Here is an 18,975-nt window from a genome sequence, read left to right on the forward strand (position 1 = left end):
GGTTAGCTGAGGTTTTTTTTTTTTTTTTATGGGTGTGTTTGTTTCTCCTTAGGAGGGATTGACTTTGACTGTCTTTATCAGGATTATTATCTTACGTTTGATAAAGTCTTGGGCTACAATAAATGGGACTCGCCTCAACTACGAGACCCTCCTCACTTCACTAAACCCCATTATCTAGCCTCATACTTTCGCTTAGTATTAAGCGGGACTAAAAGAAAATTGAGACCGAGATTCAAACCGCAGCTTTTGCTTGCTAAACAATGACATCCAATCCTTGGGCTTCCTTTTTCTTCTACGACGTCGTCACTGTGGCCAGCAATTGACGGTGCTTGTTCTTCTTTTTTCCCAAAAAAAATCCCAGATGGCTAGCTTTGGGGATGAACAAAAAAATTCCAAAAAACCCATGGGCTTTGCTTTCTTCGTCTACCCATCTCTAAAAACTCCTTTTCTCTGTTTCAAATAATGCTCAAAGCTTCTTTCTTTCTCAATCGACACTTTGACCAACTCGCCGAAAAAAGAAAATCAAGAAATTGGAAAAATCAACGGAGTCAGTCAGATAATTGATAGAGATGATGATTGATTGGTTGAATAGATTATAGAGTTCAAAGGAAAGATGGGAAGGACTTGGGTTTTGCAAGAAAAAGATAAAGAAAAGGAAAGATGGGACGGAGATAAAGAGAGAGAAGAGGAAAGAAATTTCCAAAGAGGGGTAGAGATTTTTAGAAAAAAAAAAATGTTGAATTAATAATAAAATATTATTGGAAATGTGTTAAATAATATAATATTATAGTTTGTTAATTATCCTGTTTTTTAGTCCGATATTACACCAAACACTTCACTAAGACAATCCAACTTAGTATAGTCTAAGTCAATCCAACTTAGTCTCTGAAGCTAGTCCAGTTCGAGATAGTCCGGTGCAACAAACGCACCCTATAAGTATGAATGACTTCACATCTCCAATTTATTTTGATAGCTTCTTTAGCGCAACTCCAGCGTTACAAAGCCCCCTAGGGCAAATCACTATTGAATAGCCTCTAGTGAACAGTAACTGCCTTTTGCATCTCCACTCCTAAACTGAATAGCCATGGCAATAGGCAATAAAATATTAGTATTTTTTATTTTATAAAATAATAAAAAAATAATTTTATTTGTAATTTGGGATATGATTTTTAACCGGTCTCGTTGTACCACGTGTCTTTAAATAAGAAATTACAACCCAAAGTATTTGAGAAAATATAAAATTATGGTGTAAGTTGGAAGATAATGATAACATATTTATAGAAAAATTAAATCATTTTTTTTTAATTTTTTTTTCTGATTTTTTATTTTAATTTTTTACATTTTTTAATTAATTTTTTACATTTTTTATTAATATCTTTTATTTTTATTAATTTTATATTGTGGCTAACGTCAGGATGACGTCAGCCATTCATCACTTGAGCCTCAGGCTCTTAGGCGATGGATTCCAGCCTGGCCTGTCCACCGAGCTTTCCCCGAGCCCCATTTCCCACATGGGCTAGAGCCAATTGCTAGGGCAATTGGATAATTGGAATCACCGGTCCATCGGGCTAAAGAACACGCTAGACTTGCACTTACAATCTTTTATAAGGTTGTAGAGTGGGTGCAAACTAAAATAGTTTGTTAAATCCAAGTGACAGCAGCACAAGAGTCACATTGAAGAATTAGATCCTTGCATTCCTCATCTTAAGCCATAGAGAGACCCATGTAAACACCCTAAAATTCAGCTTCCATGATGGTTCCTCTGCCGACGTTAGCAACAAAGTCTTCTATCTATTCCCATTCAGTCCTACGAAGCAAACCTCCAACAATTATTAAATCGGGATGATAAATTTTAGACTAGAGAAAATTCAAATACAATTTTTTAATATAATAGATAGTGCGCTTCCAACTTTTCAATTATAGTTAATGAAATAAGTTGCACAGTTTTGTGATAAGTTTGGTTGTATGTGGTTTAGGATTGTGCGAATGTTTGTTCAGTTTACCATTTTGTTCAACCAACAATTGACATGACGTTTCATTTGTTGTCTTATGTTTGATTCTCATCAAAAGCGAATTTGAACCACATTATTGATAAACCATTGTGAGGCTTAGGTCATCTCCAACCAAATGAAGGCCAAAGGGCTCCTTTTAGCCCTATAATCCCCAATAAATTACATTTTAATGAACAGTGTTAGACCATTATCAAGGGGACTAAAGGGTCATAGGCCAAACATAGCCCTTTGACAAAAAAACCATCTCCAACCGAGGGGGCCAAAGAGGCATAGGGCAAACATAATTTATTATTTTAATGTGGTTAATTAAATTAAACTACCACATTAAAATAAGGTTTTCGGACATATTTTGAGTGTCACTTGTCGCCAAATGAATAAGAATCCGGATTTCTTATCTTTATATAATCTCAATAATTCTTTGGATAGGATTTCGAGTAACACATGTCTCTAACGTAAGTAACTTTCCAGATTTCTTATTTTTATGTAATCTCAATAATTTTTCGAATGAGATTTCGAGTGACACGTGTCGCTAGCTAACGTCATGCTGACGTCAGGTAACGATTGACATTCAAATAGGCTGAGCTGGAGGGTTGGCAAAATATCAAGCTTGACATTGTGGCATTGGAGGGTTGGCAAAATGCACTTTAAGCCTGGGCTGGAAGGCTGGCTGGCTGGAAATGGTCAGCCCGTTGGCTTGATTTAGGGGTTTTGGGTTGATGGGGCCCACAAGCCCTTTGGCCTAGCCCTCGATTGGATACGGTTTTCGTGTCATTTTGAGCTATTTTTATCGCTATGATCCTTTGACCGAGTCGGTTAAAGATGGCCTTAGACTACCCCATCTCTTAGTGTAAATAATGTTATTTGTTCAAAAAAAAAAAATAATAATCAACATGATGGTGTTTTTTATCCACTTATGACACGTGTAATTATCCGTAACCATTTGGGAATGTATCAAATTTTAACTCCTTCTCAAATCAACTCTCCCTTATCACATTGCAACGGATTAGTAAAGAATGCCAATTGTGAAAGGAAGCATGTGATCTGACTTCAATTCCTCTCACTAAATTACGGATTAGTAAAAATTGCCACTAATGGAGGAGGTCTTATCTCTGAGTCTCTGACTTCCAATAATGCAAAGGTTGTATCGTACGTATACGTGATGAGTTCGATTATGAGTTAGTTATTGCAAATTACTTATCTCGTATAACTTGTCAAAAATAAATTATTGCCGATGAATTAATCTAATATTAACAAATTTAGTTATTAAATATTGACAACCTATCCCTAAATTTTAAGACGTGATTATTTCAACAATTGAGATTTGTATTTTCATGATTTTAGCCAATTTTGCCAAAAGAAAAACATAGGCTGAAATTAATAGTTTGCAAGTTAACAAGGGTAGAGATATGGGCCAGCAAGGCCGAAAGCAATTATCGAGAACTGCGAAGAGGTTGATTGTATGAACATTGAGGCCTATTTTTTGTGGTCAGCCAACTCGGTCAACTTAAAAAATATTTTTAAACAACTAAAAACGTTTTTAAAAAAAAGAAAATTTTAACGAAAAATTTCTGGTATTGTTTATTCTAAAAAATCAATCTTGGTATTATTCACTTTACCCTTTATTTTGTCCTTATCATTAAAATTTAAAATTTTCAAACTATTTTCATTAGTTTTTCTTAAAAAAAAAAAAAGCAACCTAAAAACGCTTTTTAAAAAAAACAGCCTCTTCAACTATTTTTGAAATTCAAAAAGCCTTTATTTTAAAAGCACTTTCAATCATTTAAAACTAATTTTGGGTTCACCAACAACGTGGCCAAAATAAAAAATAAGAAAATTTGCAAGCCGCAGTAGACTAAGATAGGGGTGGATATGGTTTGGTTCGGTACGGTTTTGAGTAAAACCAAAACCGAAACTTTTTACGATTTGGTTCGATGCGATTTTGAAGCTAAAACCGAAATAAAACCAAACCGTTTGGTTTGGTTCAGTTCAGCTCGGTTTTTAAAATATACACCTATCTATGCATAAGACGGTCTCATTTTCTACACAATACATTAATTAATGAATGCATATTAACAATGAGTACATTGAGTAAGGATGTTTTGATAATCTATTTCCATCTAAAATTAGGACAATATATGCACAAACAAACCTGCAGCAACTAGGGGTGGGCACTTGGAATCGAAAACTGAAACCGAAACACGAACCAAATCAGACTGCACCGAACAGTTTGGTTTTGTGGTTTTGAAACAATTTCGATTTTGAAACCGAATTGCATTGTAGGGATCGGTTTGATTTCGGTTTTGGCTTTTGAAAACCGCACCAAAACCGAATCGCACGTAAATACTAATAAACAATTAATTAGATGTCCATATGAGATGTCATGTTTTAATTGTTTGTTTGTTTGTTAGAATTCCATACATTTAGTATCTACTCAACCACACTAGAGTATCATCATTCATCATTTGCGTTGCATGTTTGTTTGCATCAAGTTTGCTTGCTGCATATATGGTTGCTGCAGGTTTGTTTGTGCATATATTGTCCTAATTTTAGACGGAAATAGATTATCAAAACATCCTCACTCAATGTACTCATTGTTTATATGTGTTCATTAATTAATGTATGACGTAGAAAATAAGAGCATCTTAGACATAGATGCATATTTTAAAATGTACACTTTTTTCTTAAAATCAAAACGAACCAAACCATTTGGTTTCATTTAGGTTTTGGCTTCAAAACCGTACCAAACCAAACTGCAAAAAATTTTAGTTTCGATTTTACTCAAAACTATACCAAACCAAATTGTGCCCACCCCCAACAGCAACCATATTGCAACAAGCGAACATGCAGCAAATGATGAATGATGATATTCTAGTGTGGTTTAGTAGATACCAAATGTATAAAACTCTAACAAACAACCAATTAAAACATGACATCTCATAAGAACATCTAATTAAATGTTTATTAGTATTTGTGGTGTGGTTCGGTGTCGGTGTGATTTTCAAAAGCCAAAAACCAAAAGCCAAAAGCCAAAACAAAAACCAAAACCAAACTATTCTCTACAATTTAGTTCGATTTCAAAACCGAAACCATTTCAAATTGTCAAATCAAACCGTTTAGTACGGTCCGATTTGATTCGTGTTTTGGTTTCAGTTTTCGTTTCCAAGTGCCCAATCCCCACCCAAAAAAAAATGAGATCCATAATTCATAGAAATTTATGAGCTAACAATAAATTATATAAATATTTCTACCAAACTGCAGATTTCTCCATCTAACTATATGGAGAAAAATACATACAAAAACTAAAGAAAAAAAAAAGAATTTGAATTTTTATAATATCACCAGATCAATAAATGTATACAACAATAATGCTCATAGTGATTCCTGATTTGGTTTTTCTCCTCCAAAAATTTGAGAAAATCAATCCATCTCTCAGTGCAGGAGGTATGTAATTGCAAGAGCCACCATCATAAGCGTGTAAGCGATTCCCTGATCGATCGCCATGCCTGCAAGAATTCGAACCCAGAAAAATTAGACAAAATTATCACAAAAAACCATAAAGTCCGCAACTTTTCAAATTTTTAGACCGACCCAACAAATTTAAAAATGAAATTTTGAGTCTTTTGCAAGGAAACTGATGAACTTACCGTCGCTGGTAGGAGAAGGAGTTGGGGCCTCCTGAGCGTAGCCGAGGCTGAGGAGGGCCATGAACATGAACCCGATGATTGGGAGGGCGCAGGATCTGATTGAGTTCATTTTTCGACCGGAGAAATATGAATTAAGAAGAAAGTAGGGGAAAATTAAGGAAACTAAGAGGGATTAGACCAAGATCTGTTAGGAGGTTGTGAGATCTTGAGAGGGGATGGAGGCTGCGGAGATAAATAGTGGTGGTGTATTTATACATGGGAGAGTGGGGTTTCTGGAACATGGTGCCATGGTGGGCTGGACAACATGTGCGGTTTCTTGGAAGGTGGATGAAAGAGAAAATTAGTGTAAATTGTGGGGCAAAAGGGCTTGGAAATTCCGATTCGGACCGAAAATTTTCATTTCGAGTCCGAATAGGAATATGGGAACATGGTGTACCGAAAGCTTTTGCAGCTGTAAACACTTTTAAATGTTTGTGAGCATTTGGTTGTTATTCAAATACACTTTTAATGCTTTTAGAGGCAGTTTCAAACATTTATGCACAATGTCATTGATACATGTTATTATCATTCAATATGCTATAACATCTCATAATTTGACGTCAATATTCATTTATGTAATTGTATTATTAATCTGTAATATCACGGTGGTGAGCCCCAGTGCCAAAGCGTAAGTATCTCTCTTGTTGGTGGGGTTTTGTTTTGGTTTGGAAGGGGGACAACCGAGGAAAAGTATACGCGGGCTTAAACGACGTGAATATTTTGACTCCGAGTCGGCGGCGTGTTGACTCGGATCCTCCCCACTTCAAAAGTTAGGTTTCAAGGCGGATGGATTTGCGTTTTGGTCAGTAGCCCGCCACACAAGGCTTATTACCAACTTGCCCCACGTATAGGGTTCCAAATTTTTTCTGTTTTAAAATTATTATTTCAGTTTGTAAATAAATAAATTATTGATGACGACTTTTTTAAATAATTGCTTGCAACTGTACCACAGTTATAGTTTATATAGTTTTGAGTATGTTTACAGTTAGGATGATTCTCTTGATCATGAAGCATATATTTCCTGTCATTTTTTAGGGATAATATTTTATGGCACAACAAGCCCATGCAATTTGGAATAATAAACAAAAGAGTATGAAACAAGCTATAAATTATGATGTTTTAGATTTACCATTTATGTCGAGCTTAAAATACTTGCTCGAGCATAACATACTTGAGTTTACTAGAGAGCTGTAGTGTATATTCACCGTTGAACATATCAATATAGGTGGAAAAATCAATATGAGAATATCAATGAGTATAGAGATATCGATTGCTTTTGACGGGAATTATGAAAATTTGAAATAAAGTGAATATATCAACTCATTTTGATTTAGTCAAAATTATAAAAAAAATTCTCAAAATTCTCAAAAAAAAAAAAAGCTAAACTCCAAAGTTCAAAGTCTGCAATGGTTCAACAAAATTTATGTAGTGAATTGGTTCAATATTCATTATTTTTCTATATCTCGCCAATATAAGGTAAAATTTACATTTCAACCCCTATTTCCAAGTGATCGAATCGTACAAGTTTACTTTGTTGTTCCCAAAAGTGAACTTTCACTTTGAACTTCCATATGAACAAATGTGAATGCATAGCAGGCATACAAGTCAAAGTGATCAAATTGGAAGGTCAAGGAACAGAAGGATTCTATGAATTAAAATGAGTCTTAAAACAGATGTCAGCTACTAGTCACAGGTTAAGTTAATTACAATTTTTCTTCTAATACAATACGATTATGTGTCAAGGAAAAGTTCCTTCTTTGCGTTGAAAGCGCGGCTCCCATTCACGCCAGCTGTATCATTTGACCGAGACATGCCATCTGTGGCTTTAGGAAGAGTCCATTGGGCGAGACCCCAAGAATTCTTGGAGTGAAAGGAAAATCATACAAAATTTGGCATTATATATATCTACACTTCTAGAATGCACAGATAAGATCATACTCCGTCAAAGTTCCAGACCCATTTGGAAATGCTTTTTTCGAAAGTACTTGTGCTCATAAGTACTTTTTAAGCATGCGAAGGCACGCAAGAATCTGAACCCAGCTTCTGCATGCATGATCAGGCTTCAAGTCAAACGGATGCCCTGCTGCCCAACTCGCCAACTCTAAATTCCCATGGATTCTGCATACTTGTGCTCATTGTGTTCCATGAAGCTACATCCTTGCTTGGCATGCAGTTAGATTTGCGCAAGCCGATATAACTCCCATAAAGGAAACAACGTCATGCATCATTCCTCAAGCTTCATTTCAGAAAACAAACTCAGAGATTCTAAGCAGTCAGTAGTTTGAGAAAAGCCTACTCTCTGACGGAGATGTTAAACACATTTTGGGCAAGATCTAGACAGCCCCGCTTTGCGTACATGTCTGTCAAAGCATTATAGACAAACAAATCAGAGGCAGATCCCATGCGAACTGTCACTGCGTGAGTTTCTTTTCCAAGACGACGGGAACCCAAACGAGCAGAAACTGGACGAAGATTTGTGAAGGTTACAGAGTTGGGAATTTCATCATGAGGTTGCATTTGTCTCACAAGTCCAATGGCCTCCAACTCAATACTGTTTTGAGCAAAATTAGCAATATATCATGGCATTCAAAGAAACAATATTCCTTATATCCATCTTGGGAAAAAAATTAGATGCTTCATTTGGATGGCCTGATTTTACATATAAACAACAAAAACACTAAAGCCTTATCCCACTAAGTAGAGCCATATGTATGAATATTAGAACACCACTGCGTCCGGTTTTGCGCCAAGTCTTCTGTTGAACCACTTTAACCGGTTTTCTCGCATCATCTTATCTGTTTCAATCAGTTGGCAATGGAGATAGCTGTTTCAATACCCATTCTTACACTGAAACCATGGAGTTTTATGCCAACTCCAAAGAATTCTAGTTCAACTAACAATGGTAGCATGCTAGAAATGGTGACAGGGATTTGTTTGACTCCTGCATCAATCATCAACCTAAATTGTATCCGAGGCTTGCAAATTATGCCCCGTGTATGAAAGACTAGTCATAGGTGCATTCCAGGAAACCTCATTCTTCTGAATTATCTCATCGAAAACTCTTTTTGAAGCCGTCACATTCCTACATTTCCCGTACACATAAACCAACGCATCCAGTAGTCACTAAAAGATCCAAACCAACCTTCACAACATGGCCATGAATCTGGATTGCCATGAACTCATCTTTGAGTAAACCAAGAACACACTGATAACAGCAACAACATTTGGCTTACGCACAATTGCCAAACTCATCTCTCTGAATATAGTCTATACTAATCAAGTGCCTCCACGTAGCACTCATTGACCAAAAGCACCCAATAACAAGGGAGATTTTTCAGTATGCCGTAAATACGATATGGTAATACCAAATACAATAATACAATTAGTTGAAAACTTAAAAAAAAAAAAAAAAAAATCCAACTAATTGCAAATTCTTCCAACTGTATTCCATGAGACAACTCTCTTTCGCGGATTCACCAAATGCCCTTTTTGCATCTCTCATATCCCCATAAACCGTACGGAAAACTATAAGTTTTGTCTATTTGTATTATGACATGTGGAGTATCACTTAATACCAAATATTTGAAAGAAAAAAAAAAATCTACTCTTTCTTATGCCTTTGCATATTATTTGAAAATTCGAATCATATTCACCAATTTGACACTAAAAATACATACAGAAACAAAATGAAACACCTTACCAGAACGCTAAGCAAAGAAAAACAACAACTCAAATAATTTACTTAAAAACGCAAATAGTAATTAAACAGTCGATGGACGATTCTTTATGCGATGATTCCTTTCCTTTTTCTTTTATTTGAAAATTGTGAGATGCCTGACATGTGAGTCTGTGATAATATGCAAGAAAACAATATAATTTTTTGCTAGTGTTGTATTATTTTCCTCTACTTTTGGAGAAACCAAAGTACGACAAAACTTAAAAAAAAAAACATAAAGTGAAAATATTCTTCAATATATTTTCTGAAGCACTATTGTGGAAAGCTTCTCTTTGAAGGTTTTACTTTAAAAAAAAAAAAAAAAAATACCAGCTCGCTAATCCACCTTATAGGGAGCTGGCGCTTATAGAGGAATTTCAGCATTTTCGGATCAAGACATAACATATGACCTTCTGCTCATGTTTAATTTATTGAATTGCTTTGGATTATTTTCAACTCTCATCCTTTCTTGTTGTATTTTAATTATTTTGCCCAATGTAAAAAGAATAAAGCATTCAGATTTATTAATTTTATGTTCCCTTTTAACATAAACCTTTTTGCGACTCCAATTTTCAATTCAATCGTCTATTTGTAATATTTTCAAAAAAGGCAAATGATGAATTGGTAAGATATAAGATGATGAAAATGAAAATACACATGAATAAGATGAACACTAAACTGATAATACGCGGTATGAGTCACGATTTTGTACTCCTTTATCAACGTCTTAATAATTGTAGATTTTATTTTATATTAAAATTTTGTAACTGGTATTATTGTGTTATTTTTTTTTAGTAATTATTCCAAGTAGATATTATGTCCAACGGCTTTGTGTAAGTATTAGAAAATAAAATACAAATATGAAACATAAAATTCACGTCTTGAATTTGATTCCTGATATTGGTGAATTACACAATAATGACCAATGAAAGCTACCTCTACGAGTCTTCTTTGTTCCCGAAAAAGCTATGGTGATGCAATCACCAACTATTCTTTTTTTTTTTTTAAACAAAAAAAGAACATTAGTACAACAATTGAACCACCATTTGTCCTATGTTCAAGAATGAATTCTCAAGATAATATCAATAGTATTTCGATATTATTGTAACTAACGAATCTTATTAATTGTATTATTCATACATTATCGACAGAAAATGTTCATCTTCGGATCCCTTCCTCCTAATCTACTAAGTATGAGAATTTTGGCCTTTAAAAGTTGATTCAACAGCTACAAATAGGGGCTCACTTTAAAAGTTATAATAACTTTAACCGTTTGATCAAATTTCAACGATCCGAATTTCCGAACTTGATGGATTAGGAGAAAGGAATCTGAAGACGATTCCTTTCCATTATCGACAACGTCAACAACACATACGTGATGTGTTACAACATAAAATACATTAATTTGTTATAAGTTGTACATATGTGCATGGATATGACTGTGCACCACACAAGCTGTTTGCTATAATCCAAGAAAAAGCAGACACTAATCTAATCAGGTGTATGATCTGATCTGACTGGGAACTCCACACAACTCCAAGAGCCAAAGCCTAAATTCCTAATCAAACCAAGATCTCTTCCTTCATCTTGAAGGTTTCTCCCCCAACCAAATAGACAAAAATTACCATAATTAGTTGTTAATCTTAAATCTAGGTCCTTCCTCTTGGTCTCTCCCAAATAAGCCATGCAACCCCCCACAAGAGGAATGTGTGTGGCCATATACAAGGATACGTAGTTGACATTAGTTCTAATGGTTTAAACCAACGGTTATATTTTACATACAAGAATTGATTGTTTACAACCATTAAATTTTGTAATCATCACGGGTGGTCCTAGTGGTTGGAGGCGAATTCCAAATATGTACGTTATGGATTCGATTCCTGTCGTTGGTGTACCGCCTGATGCTGACTAGGAAGAAGCTGAAATACTTCTGTAAGTCTATATCCTCTGAAATGGTGAATTGCTGTAACGAAATCACCAGCTGATTTTTTATTTTTTATTTTTCAAAAGAAAGATAAAACCTAACATTGTAGATGGAACTAGAAAATGAAAGAAATTTAAAACAAGAGGCCTACGAAATTGAAAACCAGTGGCCAAATGGATCTGATAGCAAAGTTGCCTAAGTTCTATATTGATCGTACAAGGGAAAGAAAACTTGGGTTCTAATATTGCCACTTAGGAAGGGACATGTGTGTCACAGGTGGCAGAATTCCAAGGGGACGTGGCAAATCACAAGTAGCATCTAATCCATCTTGAAAATTGTGCCACTCATTGGTGGGCCCACTTGGAACTTATCAATAAAACTGATGCTTCGTTAGGTTTTTAAACATCAATAAGCATAGATATATATCACAATAGTATATACCTATATATAAAGTGTGTGAATTTTTTTACTTTGATTGTTAAAATTGAAGGAGAAAGGATTAGAGTGAGAGAGAATGTGGATATAAGAAGAGAGAAAGAAGAAGAGAGATTGTTTTTTTATTAGAAATGTTAAATTTACATGTACATAAGATTTAAAAAAAAAAAATTTTATTTTATAAAATTATGTTACTATCTTTAATATTTTTCGACATTAAAAACAATTAGCGTTAGAGCGGTGGTTTGTTTGCACTCTGACACAACCTCTCACGGTAACCATCATAAACTCCTCCTCAACGAATTAAAGCATCGTTTAAAAGTAAAAATTGTAGCTTTTTCTTTCGTGGGAATCAATCTAAAATCTACCTTGTTTTATTAGCCACCTTTCACTTTCTTATAAATATATTCTTATTCCTTCCATATGATGCCGTAGCTACCTCCCTTCCCAGATTCCTTTGCTCTCAAATTCTCAATCACCTCTCAAATTTAAAAAAAACCATATTTTAAAAGAGATCAGATTTCTGGTTTTGAAGACTAGAAATTATGTGTCACCCTTCAGGCGTGCCTAATTTGGTGAGGTTGAGAGTGAGAGACTTGGCGGTGCTGCAGCAGCAGCATCGCAGATGGCTTCTTTTGCAGGCGCCTGTGGCGGTTGAGACGACAGCGAACCTGCATGCGGCTGCAGCTGCGGCCAGAAGGGTTGGAGAGGCTGCAGATGGAGGTGGCAACGGTGGCGGCGATACTCGGTGGTGCTTGTGCTCGCCGACGCAGCATCCGGGTTCGTTCCGGTGTAGGCAACACCATGCTGAGTATGTTTGGGGTGGTGGCCGGAATTTGAGAAAAGATATGTCCAGTAATTAATTAGTCCAAGTTTTTATTATGCATAATAATAATAATGTAATTTTGTTTTCCCCTTCCAACGGTTCCCTATTTTTTATTGCATTCGATATCCGATGATAAACAAATTCATATATCGGAAATTCAAACTCTGATGCATAAGGAAAACACACTCGCTTTGGCTGTTATTCTAATTACGTTCATTTATGCTATTATTAGCATTTTATCAAGGTTTTTTAGTAAATCTGGGGTTTAATCAAGTTGGATAGAGTAATGAGTTCGAGTTTGAATTCGCAGTAGAAAGTTCAGGATTTAGTCGCATTGAGTGGAATAATGCTATTAGAATATAAACACTAATCACTTAGGTTTTTTTTATTTTTTTTTGGGGTTTCTTTTTAGTATATCGATATTTTTACACTAAGGGAAGAAGAAGTTCGGCAAAGTCATATAATAGACAATATAATTTGTTACTGAATTCGCCTTCCACGAGATTCGAACTTAAAATATTTCACTTTCAAGTGAAGAGAAACGAATACCACCACACTGTAACACGGAATGATCACTGAGTTAGCATTTACGTGTTGGAAAAGAATAAGTCCCTGTCCCCAAACCAATTTCTATTCCAATGTTGACATTTTACATTATTGCATTGCGGTCCATAGTGTGCGAGAATTTTGTGGCCGTTGGATCATTCGCGACAGTTGACATGTTTCAATTGCAAAGTTGACTCAGGAACCAAATAATTGACAACATAGTGAAGCAATTAAAAGCCTTCCCCACGGGATTTCATTTACATTCTCTGTAATTTGAATTGTAAAACACAAGCTAAACGAATTCCTTCGAATGATTTTCTTTTGCTATTCAATCAAGCACTCTGTTCACATTCTACATGCTGATTGCGATCGGCCTGAAGTCGATAATTATGCACAGGGAATGGAAGTTGTCAGAAACCGGAACTGTCATCTTCGCCTTCAGCACCGAAATTCGAGATTAAACAGCAGAACTCCATTGATATCACTGCAAGATTCAAAAGAACTTGGTTAGTAGCTCAAGGACATTGAGGAAGAAAATTCTTGGGAGGTGATGATTCTCATGTACAGACATAACACTAGTATGTGAAAACTTAAAATTCTTGGGTGGTGATGATTCTCATGTACAGACATAACACTAGTATGTGAAAACTTCTTTCGTAGAATAGTATAACGACAACAACAAGAAGATCGCCGGTGCGCTGGTTAATTCTTCCATTAGCTCTAAGTACTCTATGACTAACTATAGCAGAGGACGACGGAGCTTTTGAATGCATGCAATCGACGTGTGAACAGGAGATGAAAGAAAAGAACATCCCCTCACCTCAGAGTAGCAGTCTTCACGAAGAACTGTCTGATTGTTTGTATCTACATACACTTCACACGATGCTCTTGCCTGATCAACATTAAAGATCACAATTAGAACAAATCGCAAAACTCAGCATCTAATCTAGCATGCACGATAAAGTGATTTAGCATCTAATCTGTGAGGTTGAAACACAACACAATCAATGGCCACTTCAGCCATCCCACCCTCATTCAATTGCACCATTTCGCACGTATCTTTTCGAAAGTGATAAATCTATTAGCAGATAGCAATAGTTACTCTATCCATTCTGCGCTTATTCTTTGCACCGATCTTTCTCCTACCAAATCTGGGCTTCCTGAAACTCTACATTTTGGAACAGAAATAATTTTGGGCGTAAAAAAGTAGCCATCTGCATCGATCATGAATGCATACACGAAAACTTAGTGACACCTTTCCTTACGAAACTTAGCAGTACCTTTCCTTTTAACTCACTACCTAAAATGATTGATCAAATCGAAAGTAAACTCGAATTTCTGCTGAGAATGAGTTCTACATTGATGGGAGGTTGGGGTCTTGCATGGTTTTATAAGAAGTTGGGTTACTTCTCATATTGCCAATTGATTTTACGGTGGAACTTCAAATTTTTTCATGGTATTAGGGCACGTTGTCCCACATGTGAAGGTCAAGGGCCACACGTGCTCTACATCACCCGAGTTGTGTTGTCTACGTGTTAGGCTTGAAAATTGACCACACATAGAGCTTGCTGAGAGTGAGTCCTACGTTGATGGGAGAAGAAGCCTTGCATAAGCTTATAAGAGCTTGGGCTACTTCTCATATTGCTAATTGGTTTTACGACGGAAACTGCTACTAAGCGAAAGTCGAAAACTCTACTAACAACAGAACAACAAACGCGAAAACCAATTGAAAATTGGACACAAGCACATTATGTGAATAATCGAAGACTTTTTCAGTAATCAAAGTTTGCAGCTTTGTGTACAAATTTCCCAAATTAATCTTTTTTCTCTCAATGTTCAAACAATTATCAGCAAGAACCAATTCCAAATAAAAGCTTCTACATTGAATCAAGAACAAATTTACCTTGATCGGAATCTTGAAGAACAAAACCCCCAAAGTTCCATCCACCGCCGTATCGGTATCAAAGGGAATTACCCCTTTCGCCAAATCCTCAAGCAAGTAAAACACGTCGTGGAGGACCTCAAGCCCGTCGACCACGAGCGTGGCGTTCACGTACGACGACGCTCTGGCCCTGACGTGCCCTCCGTCGGAGATCACAAAACCTAGCTCCCTCGCGCGGTACCCCACCGTGACTTTGAGCGAGTCGTAATTCAAGGAGTAGAAGTCGCGGTTGCGAACTCTGATGGTGAGAGAGAAGGATAGGTCGAGAGTGGGTTTGAGGGACGTGTTGACTCGGACATGGTTGAGTTTGATTCGGGCGAGGTGGAGGGTGGGGTCGGAGGGGTAGAGGAAGAAGACTGCGGCGGAGAGGAGGAGTATGGAGGCGGTGATTGAGATGCAGAGGCGGAGAGAGCGTCCGCAGTAGTAGTGGGGGGTGGGACGGTAATGAGTTAGAACGATGACGTTTTGCTGAGACTGTGGGTTGTTGGGACCGGATGGGATCGGCGAGTAGAATGCGTACTCGCTCTTGGAGGAGGCCATGTTTGCCGGAACAGAGTTTTTTGGCTTTATTCCGCCGTGTTCAAATAGTCTGTTTATTTTCGTACGCAAAATATCAGGTTGTTGATTTGGTGGCGGATTACGTGGCAGGATCTAGGCCGTCAAAGTGGACCTTTACCAATCACATATGAAATTATGCAAATATTACGCCAATTTACACGTAGGACCCCGAAAATTTTCACTTTGTAAATTTACGACCCATTTGATGAGTTTGAATTGACGAAATTGACTTCAGAAGTTGATGCATCATGCATGTAAGTCACATATCAAACTAAATGGAATTGTAAAGATAATGTTTGGCTACTAAAATACAATGGGGTTTCTCTTCAAAATACTTTGTAATCGATTTCGATCATAAACATAAAATTTCGTGAACCAATCACAAAGTATTTTGAGGAGTAAACCCTCTTCGTTCTTTGAATAGTTAAAGTTAATTCCAAGTGTAAACATATCATCGAGAGAAAAATAAAAAACTAAATTGAATTGTGAAAAATATATTAGACCTGGGTGATTAGTTGTAGCTATTCTTTGTTTAAGAAGTAAATACACAAAATGCGAAAACTGAGGTGCTATTTTGCAATTTTTCTAAAACTTGTTGTCGAGTGGAAGGGGTAAAAAGGAGCGGCAATAGCGTATCCTCGACTACTACAAAAACCCTAGAAAATCAGACTTCAGAAGGGCAACAACCAAACGGCGGTCTGCTGATGAATTTGGCGGGTGAGAGTGAGAGAGTCGAGAGAGAGTGCGGGAAATCAATGGATAACGAAGAAGCAGATCAGAAAGTGCCAATTTTTATAGACATAAGGCGATATTACTGTGAATTCTGCGGCATCTGCCGCTCCAAAAAGGCTCTGATCGCTTCTCACATCCTCGATCACCACAAGGTTTCCATCCCCTTCTATTAAATTCTGCTTTTTATGATCGAATTATGAATTTTTACGAATTGGGTTTTTGAATTCGAGGGACTTACTGTTGTGGGTTGATTTGAGTTTGCATTTTAATCGTAATTTGAAGTTTTGGGTTTTATTCGGATTGATTTTGTGAAATTTTATTTAGTTTTTGCTTTTTTCTTATATGTTGTAGGGTGAGATGGATATGGAAAAAGAGGCTGGTGGGGAAGGGGAAGGAGAGAAGATAAAATCCAATACTTGCGAAGAATGTGGTGCTACTTTCAAGAAACCTGCACATCTGAAGCAACATATGCAAAGCCATTCCCTTGAGGTATTTGTTTTCGGTTGAATTCAAAGTTGGTAGCTTTCACGTGTTTTCGTATTGGAAAAGTATGTAATTGGCTTATGAGTTTTGCACTGAAACCAGCTGATACGGATTAGTTTGTGATAGTTTCATATCAGCTGATTGTGTCTGTAGCTTTCCGTACTTTTTCGATGAAGTTTACATCATGTTTGCAACAATTTAAGGTCGAAGTTTTGCAGGAATCAATATCTTTAAGAACGTTCTTTTGGATAGCGTGAAGCATTGGATCCCACACAAAGAACTCCAAAATGCAAGAGGTTTCGGACTTGAATGGACCAGTACCAGGTGGGAGACCTCCTGTGAAGCTCCATCAAGTGAGCCTCAATCACGTACCGTTCAGTTTGAGGTTTGAATGCTTGAACACGTGTAGCTTGTTTGTGAATTTGCTTTAGCTTATTCTTCACTTTTTGTATGAAGTTTTTGTTATGTTTGCATCAATTGAAATTAGAAATTTTGCAGGAATCGACATTTTAATGAAGTATTCGTTGGACAGCGTGAAGCATTGGATCCCACCCAAAGAACTCCAAAATGCGAGAGAGCTTTGACTTGAGTGGACCAGTAACAGGTGGGAGACCTCCTGTGAAGCTCCAACAAGCGAGCCTCAATCACGTAATTTAAGATTTGAATTCATGTCATGTGTATTTTGGAATTGTGGTTATGGTTTATGAATTTATGTTAGCTTATTCTGTACAGAGGCCATACGTTTGTTCAGTGGATGATTGCCATTCCAGCTTTAGAAGAAAGGACCACTTAAATCGCCATCTTCTTCAGCACCAAGGGAAACTCTTTAAGTGTCCAATTGAGAACTGTAATCGTGGATTTGTTTGCCAAGGTAACATGAGCAGGCATGTTAAAGAACTTCATAATGATGATGGCACTTATGTAGGAAGAGGTCAGAAACAGCATGTGTGCCAGGAAATTGGTTGTGGAAAGGTGTTCCAATTTGCTTCGAAACTGCTGAAGCATGAGAATTCTCATGGTAGCTTTAATATCTAAATTCTAAATTCTTCTTTATGTTTTCTGTGGTATGTTTGCAAACTCTAAACGATATCCTTCATTTCTGTAGTTCATCTGGATTCAGTAGAGGCATTCTGCTCCGAACCAGGTTGTATGCAATATTTTACGAACGAGCAATGCCTTAAGGCCCATATCTTGTCCTCCCACCAACATGTTATGTGCGAGATATGTGGTTCCAAGAAGCTGAAAAGGAATATCAAAAGGCATCTGCTCGCCCATAAAGGGGGAGCGCCTGCAGTTGAGAGAATTAAATGCAGCTATAATGGTTGTCTTCAAACATTTTCAACTGTAAGTTGCGGACTTTGAATGGTTGCATTATTTTGGTACAAAAAATTATTGTTCGGCATTCTGTGTTGCCATGGTTAGTTTTTAATTATTTGCTTTTTCGGGTTTTGGCTGTACATTTGCAGAAATCAAATCTCACTCAACATGTCAAGGCTGTACACCTCGAAGATAAACCTTTTGTGTGCAGCTTTTCGGGTTGTGGCATGAGATTTGCATACAAGCATGTAAGAGATAACCATGAGAAGACTGGACGCCATGTATATGCCTATGTGAGTTTCGTACCTGGATAATTCAATACCCTCCATATGTTGGATTTTCGGATAAGCATCTTTCCAGGAACATGCTACGTTATGGATTCATATGTGGAACATTATTGATTTGATTTGCAGGGGGATTTTGTGGAGGCTGATGAGCAATTCCAGTCAACGCCAAGGGGTGGCTGTAAGAGGAAGTGCCCCTCTGTGGAAATGCTCTTACGAAAACGGGTGACTCTGCCAGATCAGTTGGGCCTAGAGCCTGAGTACCTCTCGTGGTTGCTCGCACAAGACACGGAGGATGGGAATCGAGTCATGGCGTTCTAGTTAAAATTACCGCACACGTCAGTACTAACGTATGAGAGTGAGCTTTAGGAAGTGGATAGATATGGATGTTTGATGTATATGTATAGCATTTTTGTATTCAATAAAGTCTTGGTAAATAATCATGGAGAGAAATTCGCTATGCTTCGCACTTTTGGATTGTTCACCAGTGCTGTTACTGTTGGATTGAATTCGTCCAA

At 36.9% G+C, this 18,975-nt stretch overlaps 2 protein-coding genes and 1 pseudogene across 2 annotated transcripts; 1 reads left to right on the top strand and 2 right to left on the bottom strand.

Annotated features, from left to right (window-relative positions):
- Nucleotides 1–6,824: 6,824 nt before the first annotated feature.
- On the bottom strand, nt 6,825–8,535 carry LOC125469556 (annotated as a pseudogene).
- Nucleotides 8,536–13,363: 4,828 nt separating this feature from the next.
- On the bottom strand, nt 13,364–15,679 carry LOC103929447. Its single transcript, XM_048567463.1, has 3 exons — nt 15,045–15,679; nt 13,962–14,033; nt 13,364–13,625 (listed from the first exon to the last, which is right to left on the bottom strand). The coding sequence occupies exons 1-3, from the start codon at nt 15,621–15,623 to the stop codon at nt 13,623–13,625; spliced, it is 654 nt and encodes a 217-aa protein (XP_048423420.1). The 5' UTR covers nt 15,624–15,679; the 3' UTR covers nt 13,364–13,622.
- Nucleotides 15,680–16,263: 584 nt separating this feature from the next.
- LOC103929448 (transcription factor IIIA) lies at nt 16,264–18,917 on the top strand. Its single transcript, XM_009338656.3, has 6 exons — nt 16,264–16,525; nt 16,725–16,862; nt 17,589–17,874; nt 17,962–18,200; nt 18,323–18,466; nt 18,587–18,917. The coding sequence occupies exons 1-6, from the start codon at nt 16,346–16,348 to the stop codon at nt 18,776–18,778; spliced, it is 1,179 nt and encodes a 392-aa protein (XP_009336931.2). The 5' UTR covers nt 16,264–16,345; the 3' UTR covers nt 18,779–18,917.
- The last annotated feature ends 58 nt before the right edge of the window (nt 18,918–18,975 follow it).

The sequence above is a fragment of a genome, unplaced genomic scaffold, assembly GCF_019419815.1.
Source record: "Pyrus x bretschneideri cultivar Hongxiangsu unplaced genomic scaffold, Pyrus_bretschneideri_v1 Contig44, whole genome shotgun sequence".
Classification (NCBI taxonomy): Eukaryota; Viridiplantae; Streptophyta; class Magnoliopsida; order Rosales; family Rosaceae; genus Pyrus; species Pyrus x bretschneideri.

Excerpts from the sequence above, each read along its gene's own strand:
- LOC103929447 (XM_048567463.1), bottom strand. The coding sequence starts at position 15,623 with ATGGCCTCCTCCAAGAGCGAGTACGCATTCTACTCGCCGATCCCATCC. Across the intron at positions 14,034-15,044 it reads TCTTCAAGATTCCGATCAAG|GCAAGAGCATCGTGTGAAGT; the intron begins GTAAATTTGTTC and ends AATGTTGATCAG.
- LOC103929448 (XM_009338656.3), top strand. The coding sequence starts at position 16,346 with ATGAATTTGGCGGGTGAGAGTGAGAGAGTCGAGAGAGAGTGCGGGAAA. Across the intron at positions 16,526-16,724 it reads ACATCCTCGATCACCACAAG|GGTGAGATGGATATGGAAAA; the intron begins GTTTCCATCCCC and ends TATATGTTGTAG. Across the intron at positions 18,201-18,322 it reads GTCTTCAAACATTTTCAACT|AAATCAAATCTCACTCAACA; the intron begins GTAAGTTGCGGA and ends GTACATTTGCAG.